We start from the raw sequence: 25,386 nt of genomic DNA on the forward strand, positions 1-25,386 counted from the left end.
AGAGAATAGGTTGCAAGAGAGAAGAGTTTGGAGGAGAAACTGGGAAGTCAGTCTGTGTGCACATGGCTAGGAATGTTAAGGTGTGGCAGGAGTAGTGTTTTTTTTGTTTTTTTTTAAATTGAGATATCCTATCTCCTAGAACTGGAAGGGACCTTGAAAGGTCATTGAGTCCAGCCCCCTGCCTTCACTAGCAGGACCAAGTACTGATTTTGCCCCAGATCCCTAAGTGGCCCCCTGAAGGATTGAACTCACAACCCTGGGTTTAGCAGGCCAATGCTCAAACCACTGAGCTATCCCTCCCCCCTTAAACACTGAATAACTGATTATTGCATGGCTATATTATTATTTCTAATGCAGTAGCACTTAAGCTCCCCTGTGAGGAATAGTCACGGTATAAACAAATGACATAAAGACAGTCCCTGCCCCAGCCAGCTCACAATCTGGAAATTGGACATGAAACAGGTGATGTCTTGCATTATCCTTTAATTTTGGAACTATTTGTACTACACTGTATTGTTCAGTAATACACAAGAACCAGCAAACATTTACTCACAAGCAAGAGTTATTTGCCCTAGTTTCTTTTAGCATAATGAACAACCACCAGGTTGCAGCTCCAAGGTGACTGTAGTTTGCAAAGTTGCCTTCTAGAAATATCAGGTCACTTGATAAGGTCATTTCTGAAATTCAGATTTCAATTTCTGGGTCTCTATAGGTGGGTTTCCTCTTGCCACCTTTGTTCTCTCTGCCATCACCTCTGCTTGGCACCCTTTATGCCAGTCACATCAGAAAATCCAAGGGCTGGGCAAGCATGGAGTCTGTAACCATCTCATCCTTAGAGATGCTCCATCCATGCCAGGGTTGAGGCTCATGGGCACAGCAGTATAGGAAATGGTTGCACTGCTGCATCCTGCGTTGCACTTTGTTCAGTGTGTAAAGAATTTACTGTAAAAATCCCAGTGGTTTCATTCTGCTACCTTTCCTTAGCACCATGTTTGTGTAACATACTGAAGTTCCCCGAGATCTGCACCTACCTTCACAGCCGAGAAGGGAGAATTGAGTGCAGCGCCTGAGACTCTCTGTCAGTCTTTCTCCACCTCCTCCTCATCATCATGATAATTGTCCCATACGCCATAGATGCGGGCGCTGGAGGTGGATGTAAACTTATTATCATCCAAGCACAGGTATTTCAGAGACAGGGTGTTTTCAATGAGTTGGATGAGCTCCTGCTCACAGTTGTTAGTGATGCCATTGTCTTCAAGGCTACGCAATAGGGAGAAAGAGGAAAGAATCAGAATCAGAGAGCTTGAAAACTTAATTGCTGCCTGAAATCACTGAAACCATCATGAAAATGAAGAATTACGGAGTGCATTACGGTTTTGTAAACAACCCACCCGGGACTCTTTACGGCATAAACAAAAGGAAAAGGAAAAAGAATGGAGCATGGACGTACATTAGCTTCTCAAGATGGCTCTCCTTATCTTTCAGGGCAGAGCACAAGGCTTTCACTCCACCATCTCCAAGGTTATTAAAGCTCAGGTCAAGCCAAATCAGGGTGTTCTTCTGGGAAAACAGAGAGGTGATGGCAGGGACACAGTCTTCTGTGAGGTCAGCATTTGATAAGCTGAAATAACCAGGAAAGAAAAGTTGGATTGATGTGTGTCTTCTGCTCAGGTCTCAGAGGACTGGGTACAGAAGGGCTCCACTCAGCCCTGTCTCCCCAACCCTATCCCGCCCGTGCCCTATCCCCAGAACCCTTCTGCCAGTGTGAGGGAGGCAGCCTTGGCCAGCAAAAGAGTTCCTGTGCACACAGCGAATTCTCTGCTGGCCATCTTCCGACCCTTCGTTTCTTAGACTGAGGCCCCAATCCTGCCAACACTCAGAGAAGACATGACCTAAGCCCACAGGAGGGATTCTCCTGTTGCTGTAGTTAATCCACCTCCCCGATAGGCGGTAGCAAGGTTGATGGAAAAATTCTTCCATTGACCTAGCGCTGTCTACACTGGGGGTTAGGTCGGCTTAACTATATTGCTCAGGGGGTGTGGATTTTTCACACCGCTGAGAGACGTAGTTAAGCTGACAATTTTCTAGTGTAGACCAAGCCACAGGCACATGTTTACTTTGCCTACCAAGAGCAGTCCCATTTAAATGGATTGGGAAGTTAAGCACATGAATAAATATTTGCAAGACCAGGGTCTATGTTAGTAACTATGCTTTGAAACCAGTGGATATCATCCTAAGTGCTAGTTACAGTGCTCAGTTTTCCATATCAACGGTTACACCAGAGCATCCGTCTCTGTTACCTCAGTTTTTCTAGGCAGCAACCTTTACTCTTCAGGCACGCTGCAAGTATTTTAACTCCTTCATCCCCCACGGGGTTGCTCTGCAGGTCCAAGGAGACTGCCGTGTTGCAGAGGAATAGCGAGCAGATATTAGCCATGCTCTCCTGGGTTATGCTGCAAGAGCGAAGGCTTTAAAAAGAAAGATACAAGGAGAAAAGATTAAACAAGCCCTGGACTGAAAGAAAGCTATAGACAGAGATAGTCCAGACTTCAAACTGGAGAGGGATGACTGCTGTAGCAGATATTTTGAACTTACATGGACACATATTTTTTAGAGCCCCTACCAACCCCTGGATCTCTCATTACGAACAACTCAGAGTAATTCCCACTGGCGAGTATTCACTGTGTAAGACCTTCATGAAAGTCAAACCGGGGCCTAGATCCTCAGCTGGTGTAAACTTCAGCCCTCAGAAGCATCTAGTATGGGTCACTGTCAGAGACACGATACTGAACCAAATGGTGACAGGTTATAGAGCGGTAGCCGTGTTCGTGGTACCTTAGAGACCAACAAATTTATTTGGGCGTAAGCTTTCATGGGAGTTGCCTTACCTTCCACCTTAACTGAATTGGCTAGTTAGCACTGACCCTCCACTCGGTAAGGCAACTCCCATCTTTTCATGTGCTAGAATACATATTCTGCTTACTGTATTTTTCACTCCATGCATCTAATGAAGTGGGTTATAGCCCACGAAAGCGTATGCCCAAATAAATTTGTTAGTCACTAAGGTGCCACAAGGACTCCTTGTTGTTTGAACCAAATGGAGAACTGGTCTGTTCCTGCCAGTTCTGGCAGATTCCTATGTTCCTATCCTGGATACCAGGAAGACGCCTTAGAAGATTCTGTTCACCTCAGTGACTGAAGCTGATAATCAGTACTGTTCAGATTTTCGCATATTGTTTTCATCAGCTCATCATTGATGGAATTTTCATCCAGGCACAGGGCTAGCGGCGTGAACGTGGAGGTGACCCATTTGGTGAGCTCAAGAAAATACTCTTCAGGGAGACAGGAGAGGACAGCACTAATGGAAAAAGCAGATTTTAACAATAAAAGATATAACAATAAATAGAAACATCAACTCTTTTCCCACCGGTAGCACTTCCCACCTGAGGATCTCTAAGCACTCTGCCAAAGTGCGTACTAGCTGGGGAAACGGAGGCACAAAGCAGTTAAGGCCAAAATATTCAAAATTGGCCATTTGTTTTGGATGCCCAACTTGGAATACTTAGAGCCGGATTTTCAGAGCAGCCAAGCACCCGCAGCTTTCATTCACATCAACTGGAGTTATAGGCACCCGGCTCCTCTGAAAATCAGGCCCAGAGGGGGTCTCAATCTGAGCACCCGAAAACTGAGCATCTAAAAATTATAGGACAATTCTGAAAATCTGGGCATAAGTGAAAGCCCATAGTCATACAGATAGTACAGCGGAGTCAGGAAGAGAACCCATAGAGGAAGAGCCAACATGATACATGATCCTCCTTCAAGGTTCTGTATAAAGCGGCCCTCCCTTGTCAAGATATGCATCGTCTCCTTTCCCTCCACTTCACCAATTAAACTGCCTTTGTCCACCCACCTCAAACAATCACCTTCATGCAATTCAGTTCTCCTGAACTCATACTAGGCCCCTGCCCTCTCCATTTTCAAGCCCCTCTTAAAACACACCAGCCATGCTGCTTTTAGCAAATCTTATTGATTTGTATAGAAAATCCATTTTGTTGCCCCCCTTCCCTGACCTGTGTCTACTTGTTTGTCTGCCCTTAGTCAGTGAGCGCCTTGGGACAGGGGCGGTCCCTTTTGTAGGTCTAGAAAGCACCGAGCTCAAGAGCTGGGAGAATAATGGATTTTCTGGTTCACTGGCATTTCCGAAAAAAAAATTAGTTTAAATAGAGTCAAAAATAAAATTTTTAGCAAATTGAAAAGCTGGAAAAAATTATTTCAGGTTGAACAATTATTTCGGGTTTCATTCAACCCAAAATGAAACATTTTGTCTCGTTTTTGAGCATTTCACATATTTTAAAAAATGATATTAAAAGGAAATTTGAATTGAAAAGTTGTTTTAAACCAAAACATTTAAACATTTTGTTTAGAAAATGTTGAAACAAAATATGTCAAAATGAATTGATGAAATGTCTCTGTCTCCCCAAATCTGTATTTTCTGCCAAAAAAAGGTTCGTACAAACAGTTTCTCCCAGCTCTACCTAGCACATCATGGGCACTGTTGCAAACAAATAATAATCATAATCTGACCAAGGGAAATAACTAAAGAAACATTTTCTTTCTTCTCTGCCATTATTTCAGAGATGGGACTGAACTGCAAAATTTGGATCTAGATGTTCCCAAAGTTTGTGGGATTGCAGATCCTGGATTTAGGTTTACTTAATATAGCGACGGGCACAAATCATGAAGTTTGGAACCAGGTCTGAAATTCCCTGAAGTTCATGCATGGGTTTTGATTCGAGTCCTTCTGTAGTTTATTTTTTTCCTTACGAGAGTATATAATTTATTCTCATTTGGATCTGGTGTCTGTCCCTTTGTGGGTAAATATATTCAGGGACGTCTATCTTATTACACTGAACTACTGAAAATATTTCAAGAAAGAGTCATGAAAAAGGGGAAGGGAATATTTACATGCAATCCTTTTTCTTTTCCTTTTTCTCTCCTGTTTTCCTTATTAAACATGTCCAGGGAAAACACTTTTTCTGTGCCTCATTCTTTCCTTTTCTCTTTTCATTCTTCTTTTTCTTTTGGAGTCTGGATAAAAGAAAGTGAAAAAGATTACATCCTAACTATAGAAAAGAGGTGCTAAAAGAATTACTGCATGGCTTTTCCATTTCTTCTTCCACAGCCATTTCCATATCAATTAACCGCTCTGAGATAATCTGGTGAAAGGGGCAGTAGAAATGCCATTATTTTAATCAACTACAATTCATAACAATAACCTTACATTGACTCAAGTTACAAATCTAAAGAAGCTCAGTGTCTGAAAATCCTAGGGTATCCTCTGTGTATGCAGCCCCAAAATCGCACTGCCCTTTTCTATCATATCACACTGCATTTCCCACCCATTGAATATCTCTGTTTCAGATTATTTCCCCCAGATGTATTCATTTGCATGTTTTCAAATAGAATCTCACTTGGTTATGTTTTGCCCGATTCTAATCTTTCTAGATCTATATTTACATATTCTTGACCAAAAACCAACCAACCAACCCACCCAATATTGCTCGGATGAAGTTAAAGTTGAAAGTACATATAAATTGCTGGGTAGGTGTGTCAATGCCTGAAGTGCTTTAGGAACCTAATCTGCATCGCATGTATCTGGGAAGACACACCAGTGGTAATGCTGTGCCCCTGGGTGGGTCATCATAAGCAAGGATCAAACCAACAACCTCGGGATCTTACAAATATGAGTTCTGTCGCCTGAGCTAAAAGGTCTGTCCCTGTTAGCCCAAGATATAGCAGGCTCATCAACCTGGATATGTGGGTCAGTCACCACTAAAAGGGGACAAAGCACTACAGCATGTCTACATACTGCCTTAGGAGTCATGCTAATGCTACAGAAGGTCCACTGGGAGGGAGTAGGTTCATGAAGAATTTACTTTGCGCGGTTTGGTGGTTGTATTGGGGTACTGTCTGGCAAAGCTCATCAGCACTCTGTTGAACTAAAAAGTTAATTATTTAGAGCCTTTGAGGAACCTAAAGAAGATCACTGCAGACCAGTCATGCTGGTCAGGCATTTTTACTTTCATGTTGAACAACTTTTCAGATGTGACTATAAGTTCAGAAATCTGGTTCTATGCACCACATCTCAACTAGATGACTCCAAAAAATGTAACTGTCTCCCACCTGATGTTCTCAAGCTAGAGGCATACATACTACAATGCTACTTTTGGCAGCAAAACTCCCATTTGGCGACAAAATAAAACCACCTTGATGGCATAGAGCTTTTTGCGGCAAAGTTAGGGTGACAAAGCATCAGTGTAGAGACTGCATTTGTTAAGTCACTGTAACTGACCTCCAGGAGGTATCCCACAATACCCGCCGTGACCACTCTGCTCACTGTTTTGAATGCCACTGCCCTGTATCCAGCTACACAGGCATGCAACCCTCCCCTTTCAAAACCCTGGGGAAGTATTGACATTCCTCAGCATGGAGAGTTCACATAGCTACTCTCCAGCTGAGTACGCTGGCTCCTGGCAGCAAACACACTCATGCCTGGACTACAGGTAGCGTGACCAGATGTCCCAATTTTATAGGGACAGTTCTGATATTTGGGGCTTTTTCTTCTATAGGCACCTATTACCCGCCCACCCCATCCCGATTTTTCACACTTGCTGTCTGGTCACCCTGACTACAGGGCAGGGGTAGATCATCTTGCTCTGTGGGAAGAGGAAGCTGTGGGAGACCTTGGAGGGAATCACAGAGTCATTGATGTGGAATCCTGCTCTCCCCAGCACTAGGAACACTGCATCAAGGAAGGCAGGGCAGACTATTGCTGCAGGGGGTGAGGGGAATACTGCGGTGGAGAGCTGGTGAGGGAGGCGGAGACTGACGGGGGGGTGCAAACCCTTCCCAAAGCACCCTGTGGCCAGACGCACAGTGGGATAGCTACCCACAGTGCGCTGCTTTCTGTGTCTATCCAAGAGCTACTAGTGTGGATGCGCTCCACCAACACAAGGAGCATAGTGTGGACATGCAACAGCGGTTTAATTAAAGCAGTGGCTTTATGTCGGCATAACTTGCGTCAAAAAAAACCGCATAGTGTAGACAAGGTCTGAGTAAATGGATACAAATGGAGTTTGAGAGACTGTCTTATCTCTCCCTCCCTCATCCCGTTCTTTATGTCTATTTATTCTGCAGCATTTTGCTGTGCTAGTTCCCTTTTCCCTTTCTTTGGGAATTAAATGAGTTCCAGAGTCTCCGAGTGCTGAGACCTGGAAATAAGTGGGGGGTTGCCATGACAACAATTAGCCACAAAAAGCAGGAATTAATTGCCCTGATTTGATCCTGAAAAAAATATATGAGGCTTGGTGAGGAAAGTGGAGTCTGGGCCAGGGCAGGGGTATGTTGTATTCTGAAACAGGGGTGTCTTATATATGCTGGTCAGGCTGAAGTCTGTCATATGGGACTGCTACCTTATGAACTAAAACCAGGATAATCAGACCAGGAAGTTGAGAGCAGGATACTGGAACTTTTAGGCAGTCCATTTACATGCTGAATGCTACAGGCACTCTGAATCTGGATGGTGGGACCGTTCACCCTCATGTGCTGAGACCAAACCTGAGAAGATTGAAATTTCACAGCCTGGGGTTTCAGTGTGCAATCTCTCCATTTTTTTAGGCTTTGGCTATGTCCTAGGAAGGATGAAAATATATGTGAACCCTCTCTAAAGAAAGCCCCTGTGACGTTGTTTTATTAAAGCTAGATCCACTTCTTGAGGTCCCAGTGACACCCCCATACTACATATTATTTCAACAAGAGACAAAGGAAGAAGAATAAATTAAAATGTACCTGTTGCCACTCTTCTCCTCATCCTTTGCCTCATATCCAAAGTGTATTTCATCCTCCTCATACCTTCGGAATAAAAGGAATTTGCTCGGGCTACGGCGAGTAGCAAGATGTTGGCAGATGTCCTGGAAAGCCTGGAGTCTGGGGTTCTCAATGTTGAAGCTTGGCAGAAAATAAAATTGAATCAAACCATCTGTAAACACCTTCTTGACCCTCACAAGATAACCCGCCTCTGTGCTGAAGTATGAAATTGAAATAAATGGATGCTTATCATCAGGAAGAACCTGGCTCAGTTTCTCTGAGAGGAAGGATATGGCAGATCCCCTGAGAACTGGTGAGTCTGTCTGATAACTTGAAATGACAAATGTCCATTTACCCCACTGATTCCAGTCTGCAGTCCGAGTCCAGAAGACTGTTCTTCAGGCTATTTACAAATTTCTTGCTTCCCTGAATCCCGTTCACATCAAGGGTGACAATGCCAGGATGAGCTGGAATAACGTGGTCACAAATCGCAATGGCAGTGTCTTCAGGAAGGTTATCTAAAGTTATTCTGTAAGCAGAATGATATCACCTTACTTAGAGGTTTTGACAGAATAGGAAAATAAAATGAGAAATGTCAGGGGAAAACCAGTGTGGTCTCCACTTGGCTAATACAAAATTGAACGGTTTTACTGCTCAGAGGTGATCAGCAAAGGAATAGGAAGTGGGGGAGGAGGGCAACTGGGCTAGTGGTCTTTTAAAAAAATAATTTTATATATGAAAGAGACCCACATGGTGTTTTGAAATGAAAGATGTTTTTTTCTGATATGACATCAAAATTTAGATCTTGTCTACCCAATTCTTCCTCTAAAGATTCTATGGTCAACTGGAGAACTGTTAGCCTTACGCCATTAAAGACACCATGCAAGTGAAAACTCATTGAGAGAGGAAGTGACTCTTTAAAAAATTCAGGTTAATAAAAGTACAGACTTAACTAACAGCTATTTAACTCAAACGCAGAGACACATGCGCAAGCAAACTTCTCTTTGTTAATACCCCAGGCCCACCAAGCAAGGGCTGAAAGGAATCACTATCCGTATCTCTGAGACCTCCAATGGGTCATCCACCAAAACCTGAGAAGAACTAGATTTGATATTTGGATATTTCCAAAATAAATGCAAGCATAGGAAAAAAATCCAAATGCACTTTTTTGGAAAAACAGTGGGCAAAAAAGGGCACAAGTCCAATTTTTCTTTTCCTTTTCAAGAAGGTCACCTCTAACACCATCATCTGCATTCACTACAAAGACAAATAAAACAAAATGATGACTTAGAATACCACTTCTTTTAGACACAACAAATCCTGCATCTTGGCAGGCAGCTAGACTAGATGACCCTTGAGGTCCCTTCTAACCCTACAGTTCTAGGATTCTTTATGTTTCTCCGCTATTCAAAACAGCTCTGTGATCTTGATGACACCAACACTAGCTAGGCATGAAATTCACCCCTGTACAGAGGAACAAGGAGGTGCACAGGATTCGTGCTGGGCTCCCTGCATGGGGTGGGAATTTCACTGACTGAGTGAACATGCAGCAAGCTATGACATAGCAGCTCTACCCCACCAGGGTACCTTGCATTTGAGGAAGGCCATTAGAAACACTGAGCTTTATCAAGTTGTGATGCATTGGCACTTACATATATGGAGCTTTCCATCATGAATGCACTTCACAGGCATTAATCTTCACGACAGATCCATCTCATGTTACAGATTAATCAAAATGGAGGTTAAGCAACTTGCAAGGTTAAGCAACTTGCCCAGGGCCCCTCGCAGTGATTCAGCAGCAGCACTGGGATTAGAACTCAGGAGTTTGCCGAGTGAAATTCTCCCCTGTGCAGAGGGCCAGCATAAGGTCAATATCTCAAGTAAATCCTATTTAAACCCACCAAAATAAGGCTTAAGTGGAATTACATGGTGCACTAATCTAGGGCTGTCCCTTTGCATACAGATGTGATTTTATTATAGAAATGTAGAACTGGAAGGGACCTCAATAGGTCATCTAGTTCAGTCTCCTGCACTGAGGTAGGACTAAGTCTTATCTAGACCATCCATGACAAGTGTTTGTCGAACCTGTTCTTAAAAACCTCCAATGACGGAAATTCCACATCCTTCCTAGGCAATTTATTCCAGAGCTCAACTACCCGTACAGTTAGCAAGTTTCTCTTAATGTTTAACCTAAATCTCCCTTGCTGCAATTTAAGCCCATTACTTCTTGTCCTGTCCTTAGTGGTTAAGGAGAACAATTTATCACCCTTCTCTTTATACCACCTTTACATACTTGAAGGCTGTTATGTCCCCCCTCAGTCCTCTCTTCTTCAGACTAAACAAACCCATTTTTTTTTAATCTTTCCTCATAGGCCATATTTTCTAGACCCTGAATCATTTTTGTTGCTCTCCTCTGGACTTTCTCCAATTTGTCCACATCTTTCCCAAAGTATGGTGCCCAGAACTGGACACAATACTACAATTGAGGCTTTATCAATGCTGAGTAGAGTGGAAGAATTATTTTTTGTGTCTTGCTTACAACAGTCCTGCAAATACTTCCCAGAATTATGTTAACTTTTTTTGCAGCAGTATTACATTGTTAACCCATATTTAGCTTGTGATCCACTATAACCCCCAGATCCTTTTTTGCAGTCTTCCTTCCTAGGCAATCATTTCCCCTATATTTGTGCAACTGATTATTCCTGCCTAAGTGGAGTACTTTGCATTTGTCCTTATTGAATTTCATCCTATTTATTTCAGACCATTACTCCAGTTTATCAAGATCAGTTTGAATTGTAAACCTGTCCTCCAAAGCACTTGCACCCCTCCCAGCTTGGAATCATCCATAAACTTTATAAGTGTACTCCATTATCCAAATAAATTATGAAGATATTGAATAGAACCAGACCTGGGCCAATTCCCTGCAGGACCCCACTTGATATGCCCTTCCAGCTTGACTGTGAACCATTGATAACTACTCTTTGAACACGCTTTTCCAACCAGTTGTGCGTCCACCTTATAGCTCCATCTAGGCTGTGTTTCCCTAGTTTGTTTATGAGAAAGTCATGTGAGATATCATCCAAAGCCTTATTAAAGTCAAGATATACCACATCTACTGTTTTTCCCTATCCATAAGGCTTGTTACCCTGTCAAAGAAGGATATTAGGTTAGTTTGACATGATTTGCTCTTGACAAATCTATGTTGACTGCTACATATCAACTTATTATTTTCTAGGTGTTTGCAAATTGATTGTTTGATTATTTGCTCATCTTTCTGGGTACTGAAGTTAAGATGACTGGTCTGTCCTTATTCCCCTTTTTGTGGATTAGCACTATATTTGCCCTTTTCCAGTCCTCTGGGATGTAACCTGTCTTCCACAAATTCTCCAAGATAATCGCTAATGGCTCAGAGATCTCTTTAGTGCTGTACGACGTATTTCATCAGGCCCTTTCAACTTGAAGCCATTTAAGGGCCTGTCTTCATATACAGCTGCACCGATGTAGCATTTTAGTGAAGATGCTGCTATGCCAACAGGAGAGCTTCTCCCGTTGGCATCGTTAACCCACCTCCTCACGAGGCGGTAGCTATGTCAACAGGAGAAGCTATCCCGTTGATATAGTGCTGTCTACACGGGGGGTTAGGTTCGTATAACTGCATTACTCAGGAGTGTAGATTTTTCACACTCTGAGCAATGTAATTATACTGATATAGGCCTGGAGTGTAGACCTGGCCTAACTTGTCTAAGTAATTCTTAACTTGTTCATTCCTATTTTAGCCTCAGATTCTACCCCATTTACACTGAGGTTCCTTAGGTTAATCATCCAATCACTGCTAACCTTTTTGTTGAAAACTGAAACAAAACAAAACAAAAAAGGCATTTAACACTTTGACCATTGCTATATTTTCTGTTATTATCTTTCCTTCCTCATTGAGTAAGGAGCCTATCCTGTCCTTGGTCTTCCTCTGGCTTCTCATGTAGTTACCCTAATTTAATCTTGTTTTTTGCCTTGGCCTTTCTAATTTTGTCCCTACATACTTGTGTTTTAATTTTATATTCATCTTTCATAATTGACCAAGTTTCCACTTTTTGTATAACTCTTTTGAGTTCTAGGTTGTTGAAGATCTGGTTAAGCCAGAGCAGCCTCTTATCCTACTTCCTATCTTTTCTATGCACTGGGATAGTTTGCTCGTGTCCTTAATATTGTTTCTTTAAAAAACCGCCAACTCTCCTGTACTTTTTTCCCCTGAGACTTGCTTTCCATGGGATTTCACCTACCAATTCTCTGAGTTTTCTAAAGTGTGCCTTCTTAAAGTCCACTGTCTTTATTCTGCTGTTTGCCCTCCTACCATTCCTTAGAATCATGAATTTAATTTCATGATCACTTCTATCCCCTATGAGTGTGAAAGGGACAACATATGGAAAGGCTAGGTCCTACTATCCACTGGAAAGTACACTATTGCTGGCCTCTCTTTCAACTCTCTTGCCATCAGATATCAAAGGAGCACAACTATCCTGCTCTGGCTGCGTTTTATAGAAATAGCATATGATTCTACAGTCACTCTCCAAAGCCATAGGAGCCATTCTGCAGTGTTTGCCGCTAACGTTCTCTCTCTAGATTGTCTCTTGGAGTGAGCGAGACAAATAGTTGTATTTACCTGCAACGGTCCCTTTCACAGCTCGCTTCCACTGTAAAATACATTTCATCTTCTGCTTCGTGCTCCACATACAGTCTGGTCATTCTAAGTTTTCGTAAAAGGTGAGCACACACCTTGAGTACCGTAGACAATGAGATTCCAGAGGCATTAAAACTATAGGGAGAAAAACAGATTTAGCAGTGTTAATATCTGTATAGGAGACTACAGGAGTAGATGCTCTGCTAATCAGGAAGACCTTTCAGCACAGAGACGGATGTTATCACAGGAATGATTGCAATGGACTCCCATGGAGTTTTGGTCTAGTATACAATATGTAATAGTCTTATATCAGATACAGAAAATATCAGCGTGAAGGAGCACTGCACAGTATTTAGTTTATTAACTAACAATTCGATCTGGGCTGAGTAGAGACACTGAGGAGCTGATGATATCCCGTGATGGGACCAGAAGAGGCAGGTGTCCTGGCCGGGGTAAGGGAATGGGAGGGGAAGGACGTGGAACTTGGGGGTTACAGAAAAGGAGCAGGAGGCTAGGCATTGGAGATGCAGTGCTATTTGGGAAGAGAGAAGGGTAAGGCTGGGAAGGAAAGGATGAGGATTTGGTTGGGCTGGGATGAAGGATGAGCACTGGAGACAAGTGAAGAGAAGAAGAGGGCAGATACCTGAATATGTTTGGATAAGGGTCTTAATATGAAGCTCTCTGAAGAGTGACTAAAAATGACACTGAGGAGTTCCATGCTTACTGTCTCTCAATGAATATGTCTACACTGCAGCTGGGAGTGTGTCTCTCAGCCCAGGTAGACAGACACATGCTAGCTTTTCTCGAGCTAGCATGCCAAAAATAGCAATGTGGACATTGGGACATAGGCAGTGGCATGGACTAGTACCCCAAGTATGAACCCAGAGGGGGGCGGGCTTTGATACTTTGCTAATATTAGTGTAGGAGCACGAGCGGAGCTGGCATGTTGTCTGGATGTTTCCAGCTCCAAAGTGAACATACCCAAGGAGTCCAGATGCGGGGAGGCGCTGTTTAACTGCAAACCCTGAAAACTCAACTTATGCTGTGAGGTTCCTTGCTGGCTCATATATAACCGCAAGTAACAAAGATTTTTCAGGCCAAATTTTGCCCTGGATTTCACCTTATTAACATTATTGGGCCCGATTCTGACTTCACTTATAGCAGTGTAACTCCACTGGCTTCTGTGAAGTTACTCCTTGTTCACACTGAGACAAGTGAGATCAGAATATTGTGAATTCTGCTAAAGTTTGGTCACATTGATGGTACTTACTGGATCTGTTTGCATTTCCCTAGCAACGGAACCAGTTTGTTCATGTCTCTCTCTTTCAGACTGGCCAATTTCAGCTGACTGAATTCCTTGGCATGCTGCAGACTGTACAGGATCACCTGTTGGTCATCCTGCCCTAGACTGTTCTCCAGGAAGACCACTTCCTTTATCTCCTCCAAAGCACTTATGACGAACTCCTCATCCTGAATCTCAAACAAACAATGCAACAGCTCCAGGAGGAGATGGCTCTCCTCGCCCTGTTCCTGGCAAATAAGAAGCGCCTTCTTAGTCCATTTCAGCAGCTCATCCTTTGAGATGCCCATGCCGGTTTCATAGTACTTTTTCAAAGGCTTTAGTGACTTGTTGTTGTTCAATCCAAACAGAAAGCGAACAGTTAAGATCAAATGGCTTTTATTCTCCACAAAGGCTTCTTTCAAGAGCTCAGAAGCTTTCTCCTTGTTCCAGAAGGTGAACAAGGCGGCAAACAGCTCCTGCACAGTCAAATGCACAAAGCTATAGATAGTTTCCACAAAAATGTCTGCCTGCAGCAATTCCGTGAGGAAAGTTGATGGACCCTTTGACACCTCCAAGTTACACTTTCTCAGCATACTCTCATCAAACAGCACTTTCTGGTCCCTCACACCACCATAGGCCAATGATCCAAGGTTGTGAAAAAGATCTTGTGTGGACGTCTGTGCGCGACCATGGGACTGCAATAAAGTGGCCACAAAATAGGTAAATATTTCGGTGGTTGTGCTCACCTTCTGACTGAGCTCTTCGCTATACCTTAATTGAAGGCTCAGGGTTGTACAGACGATCCAGCAGATGAGGGGGACGAAACACATGGTGAACACTACATCATTTTCTTGGATATAACTGTAGGCAAAGGCTGCTCTCTCTTCATCTTTGAAGAACTTCTTGAAAAACTCCTTTCTGTCTTCCTCCAAGAAGCCTACAATCTCTGCCCAGAGGTCGGCTTTCATATGGGTCTCCAGCATTCCTACGGCTAAGGGTCTCGTCGTGACAAGAAGGCATGCTTCTGAAAGGCTCTGGCTGCTGAGGAGACTTTCCACCACAGCTGCTGCTGTTGAGTGAGGCGTGTCCAAATCACAGGATAAGCTTTTATTTTTATCATAATCCTCAGGAAACCTGAGTTCATCAAAGCCGTCGATGATGAACAAGACTTTTTCTGGGCAAGACAAAATTTCCCCTATCTCTGGCGTTGGGTGTCCCCAGTTTTGTAAAATTAATTGAGCTAGGCTCAGTTTTTCTGTTCTTTGGTTTAGCTCCCTGCAGCTCCAATGAAAAACATAATCAAATCTGCCCTGGTAAAGCCTCCCAGATGACCAATCGTACATAATTTTGCCAACTGTAGCGGTCTTTCCAATCCCTGCTATTCCTTGTAAGATCACTTTTCTGGTTATTGTGCCATCTGATAACGTGTCAAAAAGATGTTCCACATTAACATGGGAGTCCGCAAAGCTGCTCAGCTTCCTCATGATATCCATGTGTCTTTTTCCTCTAGACAGTAGCTCATGTTCTTTATCTTCTGCTTGATGGTGTTTTTTTACTATAAAGAGCTTTGTGTAGCGGTCTTCCAAAGACACCCATTCTCCTGGCCTGGAATTATAATCCTTCACTCTTCTAAATTTTTCCTTCACAGAGGCCACATAGTTCGCTCTGTGATCTGGAAAAGAGAAGAGAATAGTTTACCAGAATTCTAGTCCATTTAAGAACATATCCTTAAATATATCAATATGACAGAAACAGTCATTTTTAGAGGACATTTTACAGTAAAGATGGCCTGAGCTGCAAAGCTCAGATGTGGATCCAATTTCCTTACAGTTCAGAGATCTTCCTAAAATCCATTTCAGATAGACATATCACTTTGCTAGTCCTCAGTGTTAAAAGAAAAATAGGCTTTTAAAAAGATTGAGACCCATGTAGTTTTTCAACAGTAAGAACTAGTGCACAAACTGCTGGGGCAGTGACTTACCGATGTCAGGGGGCTTTACAGAAACAGGTCTGGTTTTCCATACTGAAAGAAAAGACACACTCGATCATGTCTTGATTCCCGGACGTGCTATCAACAGAGTATATATGTCATATCTATGATAACTCTATAATGATACAGAATATGAGCCCAGAGCTGGAGCTGTGTCTAAAAAATTCACAGTGCAATCCAGCAAGGAGTTTGAAGATGGCCTTAAGGGCCAGTATGACAATTAGGGATTGTTACGGTACAAGGAAGCCCCAGCCACTCCTTTCATTAGCAGCCAGGAGCAGAGGTAGCCTAGGAGCCACTATTGCCTTCTGGCTAGGTTCTGATACTTCCCTCGTCATCTCAGCACCAGAACACCTTCCAGTAGCGCATTGAGATGACTAACATCTCCCATGTGTGGTTCGTTCTCTCTCTCAGCCTCTCTCCAGGGGGGAAGTTGGATGTGCCGTGGAGTGTTTTGTTTTGGGGGATTTGTTTTTTAAACATAGACATTGCTATGTGTTTTTATTGGAGAAGGCAAGGCTCTGTGCCGCTGAAGGATCACCCTACACCAGGACAATCTCCTGTGGCTTTAGGACCACCTTGCACCAGGACTGCAATGCCAAGGGGCTGCACTAAAAACACAGAATCCAGCTCCTACCTTTCATCTCTATCTATACTTACAGACAGGGGTTAGATATCATCCTAATCACCACCCACCTTCAGCTGACTTTCTTCTCAACCTTTCAGCCAGATCCTTATCATTGATTTGATCCAGCACGTTTATCACCACCTCCACAGCATACTCCTGTTGGTAGTATCTAATCAGCAGATCAACCATGTCCGTTACATCAGCTTTCTCCAGATGTCCCTTGGGAATGTTTGCATAGCCCTTCCTCAGTTCAGTGTCACTGAGTTTCAATTTAAACTTCTTTCTCTGTCCCTCTACCAGGTCCTCCAAGATCGTCAGCAGGATGTCTTGGCACGTTTCTGTCATTGCACCCAATGAAGGTCAGTTGCCTTAAACAAAATAAAGTAATTTAAAAAAAAACCACACATTTTAATGCATTCTGACCTTCCATTTTACTTTACTGTAAATGGAGTTGCACGGAATAGTGTTGATCTAGCAAACGGATGAAGGCTACAGCCATCCTGATGGGTCACATTAGAAATAAACAGGCACCAGCACAGATGAACTGAATATTTGAGGCCAGATCCTCAGCTGGCCTAAATCTCTGTAGCTCTATGGACTTTAGTGTAGCTATGCCCATTTACACCAGTCAGGGACTGTCCCTTCCATGCGATGAGATGTATTCAAACATGTGTAATGAAGGGCTATAAAAAGCGGCTTTTTTTTTTTTTCTTTTAAAAGTGTTTGATACCAGGGGTGAAGTGGCCCAGGATGCGTGGCCTGTTTGGGAAATGGCCTCTCTCTCTCTCTGCCTCAGTGGACATGATTGAAAAAGTATTCCCCTCATTTAAAATGAAAAGTTGTGTCCAGCCAGCGAGAAATGAAGGCCATTTGAGTAAAAAGGCCAGTGGAGGAGTTCTGCTAGAGGGCAAGTTGATTGAGAGCCTGGGTGTGAATGGGGGGTGGGATCTGTACTAAAGAGGAGTGGTGCCCACTGTAGCATTTGTTGACGGCACAGCATCCTGACCCATGACCCAGCATGGCTGCCCCCTCACTGGATCCCCCCATAGTCTTTCAGTTCATCTCATGACTGAGCTGTAGCACCCACCAATGGCGGCTGCCTTGCATGTCACGCAACAAAAAGTGCAAAAATCTAGTTTGCTTCTGTCATTATTTAGAGCCCAACTCTGCAATGCCAGCAAAGTCCATGGGAGTTCCAGGCAAGGAAAGGCAGCAGGACCAGACCCTTATTATCTGCATGTGTGACATCTTACCCTATAGATGGTTAATTTTTAGATTCAAACATACAGTGAAAAGGGTATTACGGGTCACCTAAGGAACCAGCAGATCAGTCACCAGGAAGATAGGTCTTTAAAGGTAGAAGTAAATAGAACTGGAAATCTTGGGATTACTTTAAAGGGACTGCTCAATACACAGAGTTGCTTCTTGTAGAAGGGGCCCTTAGTGCCAGTTCCTCTGTATTAAAACTTGGGGACTAATGGGTCTGGCGGTCTCTCTGCTGTTCCTATTTAGGGCACATCTACACAGCCAAAAAAAAACCCCAAACCCAAAAAGACCCGCAGCAGCAAATCTCAAAGCCTGGGTCAACTGACTCAAGATGCTGCAGAGCTGAAAATAGCAGTGTAGACATCTGGGCTCAGAAACCTGGCAAGAGGCTCAAAACCCAGGCTCCAACCCAAGCCCAAACGTCTATATTACTACTTTTAGCCCCGCAAGCCCCAGTTAGCTGTCCTGGGCTCTGACACTCACTGCTATGATTTTTATTTTATTTATTTATGTGTTGCTGCATAGACATACCTTTAATTGCCGCCTTAGGCCTGGCCTGATTTCCCATGGTAAATTGAACTAACTTACGCAACTTCAGTTATGTGAATAACGTAACTGAAGCTGATGTAGTTAGAGCCACTTACCGCGGTGGCTACACTGCGCTGTGTCGGCGGGGGAGCATCTCCCGTCAACCTCTCTTATGCTTCTTGGGGAGGTGGAATACACAAATTGCTCCACAATTGATTTAGCGTGTCTTCTCCAAATACACTAGATCGACACTCGCTGCATCAATTGCAGCAGTGTCGATCTACCCGTAAGTGTAGACATGCCCTTAAGAATGCACCACGAAGTCCAGTATACACAATCATCCAGATGGTACCATAACACATGGGAGATCTGAATGGTTCTGGAGGCTCAGTGGTATGTCACATACCCTGGGGCACAACAAAATGTGGAAGCCCAGGAACATTAGAAAGGGAGCAAAAGCATGATGTGGAATCTCCACCCTTGGAGATTTTTAAGGCCCGGCTTGACAAAGCCCAGGCTAGGATGATTTAGTTGGGGATTGGTCTGCTTTGAGCTGGGGGGTGGACTAGATAACTTGAGGTCTCTTCCAACCCTAATCTTCTATGATTTTATGATCCAACCATACCTGCTAGGCCCCAGTCTGCAAAGGGAGTCAAGCCTGCAGGGGACTGTTTCAAAGGGAGAACTGGTTTACTGCACCAGGTTCAGCTGGTTCTCATATTATCCCAATCAATTGGCTTATACCTCCTTTTGGGGATGGCAGTGTGATCTAATGGTTAGAGGATGGGTCTGGGAGTCAGGAGACCTGATTTTCAGTTGAGTTTCTGTGACTGGTTTACATGGGAGCCTGGCCCAGTCAGCTAAACTCGCTGTACCTCCATCTGTAAAATGGGGATAATAATCCTTACCTACTTTTGTAAAGTGCTATGAGATCTTTGGTTGAGAAGCTCTGTGTATAAGTGCTAAGTATGTTTACTAAGGATACGATTCTGTCACAAAGGTCACGGATTCCAGGACCTACAGGACTACTTCTGGGGCAGGGCCGGAGCAGCTGTCAGCCTCAGGACCGCCGGAGCAGTGGCCCCAGGGCTGATGCAGCAGCCCCAGGGCTGGAGCAGTGGCTGGGATTGGGTCAGCCCCTGCCACAAGAGCTGTGGCGGGGCTGGAACAGCTGGCCAGTGGTCAGCCCCAGGGCCAGCAGAGCAGCGACCCTTGGACCGCTGGAGCAGCTGGCTGGCCCCAGGCCCCTGGAGCACTGGCTGGAGTTAAGTCAGCCTCCCTTGGGCTGGAGTAGCAGTGGGGCAAGGGAGATTTAGGTTAGCTATTAGGAAGAACTTTCTCACAATAACGATAGTAAGTTCTAGAATACGCTTCCAAGGGAAGTTGTGGAATCGCCTTCCTTGGAGATTTTTAAGAACAGGTTGGACAAACACCTGTGAGGGATGGTCTAAGGTTTACTTGGTCCTGCCTCAGCACAGGGGGGCTGGGCTTGAGGGCCTCCTGAGGTCCCTTCCAGCCCTTAATTTTGTATGACTCTATGGTCAGAGTGAGCAGAGAAGCCTGGTTTTCCTTTGGGTTGTACGCCCCAAAAATAAATCATGAGTGCTTTGGGTTCAGGGTTTATTTTATCTGAACCACCAGTCCTACGGCCTCAGATCAGGTTCTGATTTTGTCCTGTTTCTATAAGAAAGAAAAGAGGCTGTGCTGAATTCTTATAATCCATGGGGAACCTTGGTCACTCCTTTAAAATTCTGATTGGGGCTGGAGGGGGAAAAAATTACAGCTGAGATAATACAGCAAGATTCACACACAACTCACTGGAGAGAACCAGTGTGTGCATCCAAAAACCAGCCACTTACCATACCGGTCACGAGATGAGTTCTTTCCAGTGCTGAAAACACGCCAAATGAAAATGAAATTTGCCAGCTCAGCAACCGCAGAGTTTTATTTCCTCAAAATAACAAAACTGAAGACACATTCTCCTCTCATGCTGCTGGTAATCTGGAATAATTCCACTGAAGTCAATGGGCTACGTTAATGTAAAACCAGTGGGGGAGGGGGGGACGAGAAAAGAGTTAGGCCCAAAGTGTTTCAGACACTAACTTCCCGTCAGCTGACTCAGTGCTGGGAAAGGTCAAAAGTCAGTTTATCATATTTCCAAGGCAAAACAACAAATCCTTAATTCTACAGAGTTGTTAAAAGATGGATAAACATGACCCTTTCCTAGATTTCATATGGTTAGCAGAATTAATGCAAGTAGCAGTAAGAATGATTATATTCATTTATACTGAAAAGGGATCTTAATATAGAGTAAATGAAAGAATAAAAAGGTTAAAGAAATCACTTGGTTTTCCATCCATCCACTCCCTCTGATGTGTCCCTCAGCAGCCAAGCTGTATCTTTGTACTCATATTCTAGAAAAGTATGCAGAGTACGCACTATTATAGGGCCTAGCAGCTAGGGCACAGCTATGCACTGGCCTCCAAAGCAGACCCGAAGAAGGGGATGTGAGAGTGGAGAAGGATATATTGGCCAAAACCCACCTGAGGTAGTTTAACAGACCACGGACACTACAGCAAAGGCCCTGCCTATGGGTTGAAGGTGATACCCACATCACCCTGCACAGCTCCTCTGCACAATCTCATTTGTTTGGGCTGTGCACAGGGACTAAGATATGGCCATGAACCATAACATTGTCTTTCCTCACCTTCCCTCTGCACTCTCCGTCTGGGGTGGCCCTAAGCTTCTGCTTGGAATACAATCTTCAGACTCTTGAAACAATTAGAATAGGTCAGCCCCAAGCCGATTTCAGCATAATTGCTACAGTCACTGTCACCAGGATAGATTAGTGCTTGCTGTTGTGCTGTATAGCCTCTGAATAGGAAAAGAGCAGCCCTCTTCAGTTTTACCTGCTGCAATATTTGTCATGAGATCAGAAGAACTGCGACATCCAATCTGTATAGCGAAGCCAAGAAACTGAACAGACTTACTGCATTAGAGACTTAAAAATGTTTACATTATTTAATGCAGAGGCTAGAGATGGTCCCAGAGCAAAACCTCAGATCCAAAACACCCCCATAGCTGAATGTCATGATAGGCCTCTTGTCTCTACCCTGGCCTGAACCAAAACCCTGTACTGAACTTTGTAGCACAAACCCCTCTCCAGTTTTTACCTTCTCTTATGCAAGTTTCTGACACTGTTAAACACAGAAAGCACAGCACATTTTGAAGCACAAACACACTACAGCTTGGGAAAGGCCCATCTTCACTGAAATGCACCAAAGCCAGAAAGAGAGGCCCATGCTAATTTTTTCCCCTACTGTTATTCACACCTTCTTGTCAACTGTTGGAAATGGACCATCCTGATTATCACTATAAAAGTTTTTTTCCTCCTGCTGATAATAGCCCACCTTAATTGATTAGTCTCGTTATAGCTGGTATGGCAACACCCATTTTTTTCATGTTTTCGGTGTGTATATATATATATATCTCTTTCTACTGAGTTTTCCACTGCATGCATCCGATGAAGTGGGTTTTAGCCCATGAAAGCTTATGCCCAAATAAATTTGTTAGTCTCTAAGGTGCCACAAGTACTCCTTGTTCTCAAAGCCAGAAACTTAGTTCTGTTTCTACATCCCCTACCTTCTCGATGGAATGAAAATTCTAACCAGAACTGGAAATGATCAAGCTCTGCTTCTCTAAAGCAGAGGTGCGCAAACTACGGACCGCAGAATCCTCCTGCCAGGCTCCTGGCCCGGGGGGCTACCCCTGGCCCCTCCCTTGCTGTTTCCCCCCCTCCCCCCAGCCTCAACGTGCCGTGCCACCGGCGCAATGCTCTGGGCGGCCGAACAGCGCAGCTGCAGAGCCTGGCCTGACCCGGTGCTCTGTGCTGCACTGTGGCATGGCTGGCTCCAGCCGGGCGGCGCGACTGTAGCGCCATCAGCCACTGGTGCTCCAGGCAGCACGGTAAGGGGGCAGGAAGCAGGGGGGACTGGATAGAGATCAGGGGGGTTGAATGGGGGCAGGGGTCCTGGGGAGCAGTCAGGAAGGAGGGAGGGGTTGGATGGGGTGGAGAGGGGCAATCAGGGGTGGGGGTTCCGGAGGCGGTCAGGGGACAGGGGTGTGTGGATGGGGCAGGGGTCCCGGGGCGGGTGGGGGGGACATCAGGGGGCGAGAATCAGGGTGGGGGGGAATAGGGGCAGGGGCCGGGCCATGCCTGGCTGTTTGAGGAGGCACAGCCTTCCCCTAACCGGCCCTCCATACAATTTCCGAAACCCGATGCGGCCCTCAGACGAAAAAGTTTGCCCGCCCCTGTTCTAAAGGATCTTAAGCCTGTTAGGAGTATTTTAAGAAAAAGATGAGATCTCAGACCACCTGCTTTGCTTGGATCTAATCTCACTTCTGCACAAGCCAGACAGAAAATTTACAAATTTACCTTTAGATTTTTCTTCAGCACGAGAAGTGCAAGTGGCTGGTGTGTGAAATTCTCACGGTGCCCAAACAAAGATTTCCCTATCAGTCTGTCCACGTAAGTAAGTTCTTTTATGCTTTCCCCCGCCCCTCTCTAGGAGCCTGTTTTCCTTTCTCTTCCAGTTCAGTTTCGCTTTCAAGCCCTGCACCATCTGCTGGCTGGCTTCTGCCATAGTGCAGAGCTGCTTGTCAGCAGAACACCAGGAAGTCTGTTTATTTCAAATGTATTTTGTGGCTGGCTACAAATTTTAGCTATTTTGGGCCAAGGGGAAGAATGAATGTAAAAGCCGAAGGGCCCATGTAGAAACTGCTGTGCCAGCAGTCACCTCTTTCAAAATCCAGGGGCTGCAGCCTGGGAGTCCCTGCTGATCAGCACTACATGGGAAGTTTCAGAGTAGCAGCCGTGTTAGTCTGTATCCACAAAAAGAACAGGAGTACTTGTGGCACCTTAGATGTGAGGGTGAACGAGCCACATTTACCAATGTGATATATGCCATCATATGCCAGCAATGCCCCTCTGCCCATTTCAACTGTCTTATCACGACAAAAGTATTTTTCCTCCTGCTGATAATAGCTCATCTTAATTAAATAGCCTCTTAGGCCTGGTCTACACTAGGCGTTTATGTCGAAGTTAGCGCCGTTACATCGAATTAACCCTGCACCCGTCCACACCGCGAAGGTATTTAGTTCGACATAGAGGTCTCTTTAATTCGACTTCTGTACTCCTCCCCGACGAGGGGAGTAGCGCTAAATTCGACATGGCCATGTCGAATTAGGCTAGGTGTGGATGGAAATCGACGCTAATAGCTCCGGGAGCTATCCCACAGTGCACCACTCTGTTGACGCTCTGGACAGCAGTACGAGCTCGGATGCTCTGAACTGCCACACAGGAAAAGCCCCGGGAAAATTTGAATTTGAATTCCTTTTCCTGTCTGGCCAGTTTGAATCTCATTTCCTGTCTGGACATCGTGGCGAGCTCAGCAGCACTGGCAACGATGCAGAGCTCTCCAGCAGTGATGGCCGTGCAATCTCAGAATAGAAAGAGGGCCCCAGCATGGACTGATCGGGAAGTCTTGGATCTCATCGCTGTGTGGGGCGATGAGTCCGTGCTTTCCGAGCTGCGATCCAAAAGACGGAATGCAAAGATCTACGAGAAGATCTCTAAAGACATGGCAGAGAGAGGATACAGCCGGGATGTAACGCAGTGCCGCGTGAAAATCAAGGAGCTGAGACAAGGCTACCAGAAGACCAAAGAGGCAAACGGACGCTCCGGATCCCATCCCCAGACATCCCGTTTCTACGAGGCACTGCATTCCATCCTCGGTGCGGCCGCCACCACTACCCCACCAGTGACTGTGGACTCTGAGGATGGGATAGTGTCCACGGCTGGATCCTCGGACATGTTAGCGGACGGGGAAGATGAGGAAGGAGATGAGGAGGACGAGGCAGTCGACAGCGCTCACAACGCTGATTTCCCCGACAGCCAGGATCTCTTCATCACCCTTACAGAGATCCCCTACCAACCCTCCCCAGCCGTTACCCCGGACACAGAATCTGGGGAAGGATCAGCCAGTAAGTGTTGTAAAAATCTAAACATTTATTTGTAACAGAACAGGAATATTAACAATTTAAAAAATGGGTTTCTCATGATTAGTTTGATTAGCTTAACGGTTCAGTCATGGGCAGTGCAACTATTGAAAAAAAATCTAGCAATGTCCGGTTTTGCATGATTGTCCTGCCCAAGCCGCTCTACTGGTTAGTCACTGCTACAGCAGCTACAGTAAAATGCGGTCTATATGTCCGGGGATGGAGCAGAAATCCTCCTGTGACATCTCGAGGAAGCTCTCCTGGAGGTAATTGGAAATCCGCTGCATTAGGTTCTTGGGGAGAGCGGCCTTATTGGGTCCTCCGTAGTAGGACACGTTGCCACGCCACGAGACTATCAAGTACTCTGGAATCATTGCTCTGCACAGCATGGCGGCATACGGCCCTGGTCTTTGCAGGCTTTCCCGGAGCATTCTCTCTTTCTCGCTGTCAGAGATCCTCATGAGGGTGATGTCGCTCATGATGACCTGCTTTGAATGAGGTAGGGGAATGTTAGTGTTGGGACTGCTTTGCCGTTCCTTTACAGAACTGTAACCGCTGGTTTGCAGCCACGCGGTGGAGGCGGGAGAGGGGCAGCCGAAAGGGATCGTTCCCGGGGACAGCCGCGAGGGTGTGGGACAGGAGCAGACTTCCTGCTTGCCGAATTGCTGGCAGCAGGGACCAACATTGATTTCAATGTGAAATGAGGCCATTGCTAATATTAAAGTTTTAAGCTGCCACAAGTCTAAGGCTTACCATGTCTGCCTGCAACAGAAATTCCGTTCTCCTGAGAGGCTTCTCAAATGTGCTGTAGAAGACCCCAGGCACTGAATGCGAAGGCCGAGAATTCGACCTTGTGCTGAGTGCGCATGTGATAGGTGCTGTGCATGGTCTTGTTAACAGAGAAAGACTATGTTCTTTGTTCACAACTACATTTATCTTTCTGAGGAATTCACTCCCTTTTTCCCATTCCCACAGCCCCATCTGCGACTGTCTCACAACCTAGCCTGTCATCACACTCCCAGAGGCTAGCGCGGATTAGGCATAAGAAGAAGAGGACACGGGAGGACATGTTCTCGGAGCTTATAGCCTGCTCC

The 25,386-nt window shown here is 44.9% G+C and overlaps 1 protein-coding gene and 1 long non-coding RNA gene across 7 annotated transcripts in view; one reads left to right on the forward strand and one right to left on the reverse strand.

Moving 5' to 3' along the window:
• Nucleotides 1-466: 466 nt before the first annotated feature.
• Nucleotides 467-22,753, reverse strand: LOC128833761 (NACHT, LRR and PYD domains-containing protein 3-like). Of its 6 annotated transcripts, XM_054021884.1 has the most exons (14): nt 22,671-22,739; nt 20,943-21,211; nt 20,095-20,236; nt 16,510-16,809; nt 15,805-15,846; nt 13,812-15,495; nt 12,524-12,676; nt 8,222-8,395; nt 7,849-8,007; nt 4,966-5,088; nt 3,188-3,358; nt 2,301-2,468; nt 1,451-1,621; nt 467-1,260 (listed from the first exon to the last, which is right to left on the reverse strand). In XM_054021884.1, exons 4-14 carry the CDS (start codon nt 16,784-16,786, stop codon nt 1,080-1,082), a joined length of 3,303 nt encoding a protein of 1,100 aa, XP_053877859.1. In that variant the 5' UTR covers nt 16,787-16,809; nt 20,095-20,236; nt 20,943-21,211; nt 22,671-22,739; the 3' UTR covers nt 467-1,079. The 6 variants fall into 6 exon arrangements, with proteins under 6 accessions (XP_053877859.1, XP_053877857.1, XP_053877862.1 ...); XM_054021882.1 differs by lacking the exon at nt 20,943-21,211 and having other exon boundaries at nt 22,671-22,747; XM_054021887.1 differs by lacking the exon at nt 20,943-21,211 and having other exon boundaries at nt 20,095-20,126; nt 22,671-22,746.
• The window catches only part of LOC128833763 (uncharacterized), a 32,932-nt gene continuing 29,631 nt past the window's right edge, over nt 22,086-25,386 (forward strand). The window contains exons 1-2 of the long non-coding RNA XR_008444330.1: nt 22,086-22,201; nt 22,677-22,763. This is a non-coding gene — a long non-coding RNA (uncharacterized LOC128833763). The remainder of the gene's footprint in view (nt 22,202-22,676; nt 22,764-25,386) is intronic.

Source organism: Malaclemys terrapin, chromosome 3, assembly GCF_027887155.1.
Source record: "Malaclemys terrapin pileata isolate rMalTer1 chromosome 3, rMalTer1.hap1, whole genome shotgun sequence".
NCBI classification, from domain to species: Eukaryota; Metazoa; Chordata; order Testudines; family Emydidae; genus Malaclemys; species Malaclemys terrapin.

Bases quoted from the DNA above. Each gene is read 5' to 3' on its own strand.
- LOC128833761 (XM_054021885.1), bottom strand. From the start codon at position 16,786: ATGACAGAAACGTGCCAAGACATCCTGCTGACGATCTTGGAGGACCTG. The intron at 1,622-2,300 runs GTAACAGAGACG...TGGTTATTTCAG, and splicing joins TGCTGCCTAGAAAAACTGAG to CTTATCAAATGCTGACCTCA. The intron at 1,261-1,450 runs GTACGTCCATGC...CCTATTGCGTAG, and splicing joins AGCCATCTTGAGAAGCTAAT to CCTTGAAGACAATGGCATCA.